At 38.7% G+C, this 2,855-nt stretch overlaps 1 protein-coding gene across 1 annotated transcript in view; it reads right to left on the bottom strand.

The window, feature by feature from the left end:
• LOC107609973 (protein RCC2 homolog) overlaps positions 1-2,855 on the bottom strand; it is a 7,151-nt gene that overhangs the window by 4,086 nt on the left and 210 nt on the right. Inside the window, exons 1-10 of the mRNA XM_016312035.2 lie at positions 2,559-2,855; positions 2,349-2,410; positions 2,151-2,218; positions 1,681-1,802; positions 1,200-1,305; positions 1,030-1,081; positions 583-700; positions 474-504; positions 370-393; positions 81-205 (exon numbers count right to left, since the gene is read on the bottom strand). The exon at positions 2,559-2,855 is cut by the window's right edge and continues 210 nt beyond it. Coding sequence (XP_016167521.1) covers positions 81-205; positions 370-393; positions 474-504; positions 583-700; positions 1,030-1,081; positions 1,200-1,305; positions 1,681-1,802; positions 2,151-2,218; positions 2,349-2,410; positions 2,559-2,757 — 907 coding nt within the window. The 5' untranslated portion in view covers positions 2,758-2,855. The remainder of the gene's footprint in view (positions 1-80; positions 206-369; positions 394-473; positions 505-582; positions 701-1,029; positions 1,082-1,199; positions 1,306-1,680; positions 1,803-2,150; positions 2,219-2,348; positions 2,411-2,558) is intronic.

Genomic DNA, 2,855 nt, shown 5'->3' with positions numbered 1-2,855 from the left:
CACACACACACACACACACACACACACACACACACACACACACACACAAGACAAGGGAATTGAGTTTGTGTCAAGCATACCTGCAGTGCATGCAGAATTCACAGAACCAGCCGAAATAACTGCATCGGGAGGCAAAACATTTCTATTCTGAAAGACATCAATGCGACGAGGGGTCCACTCGTCCTTCTGCTCCCTATGTCCTAGCCTGAACATATTCATAAACTTACTTGTAAACTAAAACAGAATAAAAGTGAAGAAGAACAAAATAAATAAATAAATAAAACCAATTTGAATTGAATCATCTGATTGTTGTGATTTCTTTGTATTTTACAGAACATTGACAACCAGTCTGGAAATTTCTGCACAAACCTTCCATAACCACCAAATCCCCAGCTGCACAAATGGATAATCAACAGTTATAACTTGTTTTACAGAGCTAAGATACTGAACTAAGAAAGTAAAGAATTACTCACGTGTAAACAAAGCCATTCTTATCCACCGCCACTAAACATTCAAAAAAAAATAATGAGTAGATGAAAGAAAAGGTTAAATAATTGAGATCAAGAATGGAAAAACAAGCACCTGTGTGATTTGTCCCACATGCCACTTTGACAATTGTTTCCCCAGACAGAGAAGCAATTGCCCGAGGACGTGGCTGGGGTTCATACACCAGTTTCACAGAGCTGTCCTTGGAATTATACTGCAAGCAAATGCAAAATATGTAAAGCTTTCTGTTCTTTGTTGCACCTTTCATGAAAACATTTACTAGGATAAGCAGAAGCTATGGGAGGATGATAACAAAGATTTTAACTTCTGAGTAGAAAAGAAAAAGTTTAACATTAAATGCTATGTTGCAAGTGCATGGTTTTGTCAGTCACCGGAAAGATGTGATACACAAACACAATTGCAATTTGAGCCTTTATATATTGCATACCATCAGTAGAACAAACAGAAGTATTCAACCACTTGATTACAGTGACCTGTGTCCATGTGTTAAAACCAAAGTAACGACACACATATCTAGCATACCTCATTATCTGTTCCATGTCCAAGCTGTCCGTACTGTGGAAGTCCTGCAGTCCTGGGAAATAAAACAAGGAAATGTTTGAAATGGGTGTCCCAAAACGAGCAAAAAAGGAGAATCATCATGTATGCTAGTACAGAATAAATAAAAAGGATGCAATTTTCATAAACCATACAGTATAGAAGATCCTTCAACAGATGACAACCAAACAGTGAAGTCACCGCCACAAGTAGTATAATTTACTTCAGACACAAGACAGCGAACAGGAGATGACTCAATTTCTGCACAGTGAAGCAAGGAAGAAAATCAGATTACCGCTCTCAGTGAGATGGTGATTCTGAATATTCATAAACAAAACAGAAATGCATAAGCTAAAACTAGAAGGGCAAATCTGTGCAGTTTGGGATCAAATATCATCTTCACCTTGGCGTAACTGGAAGAAAATAGACATGCTACAAATACAACTATACAAACAGTAGCAACAAGTGCAAATAAAAACTACCACCAGGATGAATATAAGTAACTGCAACCATTTCTCTCTACAAGCTACAAAGGATATGGTAACTAAGGAGCATGGAACACACTAACAAACAAACAATAGCTAGCATAAAAAAATGCAGACTTTTAGCATAATACACTAAAAACACTCTACCTACCATTTTTAGCAGAACCCGAACCTAGCTGTCCATGCTTGTTCCATCCAAAGGCTAGTGAATTTCCATCCTCTGTGACAACCACTGTATGGTTCCTCCCTGCTCCAGCTTTGACAATTTTGTATCTTCATCTCAAACGTCAACAAATTTTAGCATAACCATAAATATTGACAGGGAAAAAAACTGCAAATGTAGATACAAAATTAACCTTTATGCAGAAAATGTGCTTGACAAACACTAAACTCAGCATTGTTTTTAAAATTATAGAGTAAGAATATAGTTTCCTTCCTCAAAGTATTCCTCAAATCTTCCCAAACCTCACTATACGCCTATTAACAACCCAAGGAACGATATCGTTAACCCAAGCAAGAGAAGACTTAGTATCATTCTAGTTCAAGCTTATAACCACATATAACACTAAATAAGGAACCATTATAACCAAAAGGAGAGGAAGCAAGGTATCTTCAACTAACTTGGAAAGTTCAGATACCACGGTAGGCCTATCACGCTGAATGGTGTCTCCATGACCCAGTTGCCCTTTCTGCAAAAAAGAAAAAAAGAAAAAAAAAATCTTTTCATCAATCATCATAGTAATGGTAACGCCCTTGTAGTATCCTTGGGCACTCAAGACCCAAAAACAAATCATGAAATTTAAAATATCATATCCTCACCTCATTTCGGCCCCATGTATAGCAACGCCCTTCAACATCAAGTGCTACACAATGACAAGAAGCTGCATTCATTCAAAGATAATGATAAGAAGAAGAAGAGAAAGAATTAACAAAACAGTAAGTAACAAGATTAAAGTAACAGTAAATTTAAAACGAACGAGGAGTGAGTTTGAGGGAAAATATAAAAGGAGTGGTAAGAAAGTAACTTACCGCAACCAGAGGCAACGAAGCGAATGTCAACGCCAACAAGAGGACGGAGGCGCGTTGGAGAGACGAGGTTACCGTCGACGGAGCCTTTGCGACGGCCAACGACATCCCAGCACGTGCCGCCACAGAACAAGAGCTCTCCACCTTTGACGACCTCGTTCTCCCCCTCGGTGGCCTTCTTCTCCGCTTCCGTTGCAGACATTTCCCGTTCACTCCGGCGAGAGCAACGGTCAACAAATTTTTTGGTTCAAATACAAAAAAAATGGTAGATCCAACGGCTAGTATTCAAAATCCGAGGCA

Source organism: Arachis ipaensis, chromosome B07 (assembly GCF_000816755.2).
Source record: "Arachis ipaensis cultivar K30076 chromosome B07, Araip1.1, whole genome shotgun sequence".
Taxonomy (NCBI): Eukaryota; Viridiplantae; Streptophyta; class Magnoliopsida; order Fabales; family Fabaceae; genus Arachis; species Arachis ipaensis.
The sequence above is the reverse complement of the archived record's forward strand: the minus strand, read 5'-3'. Positions and strand labels throughout refer to the sequence as shown.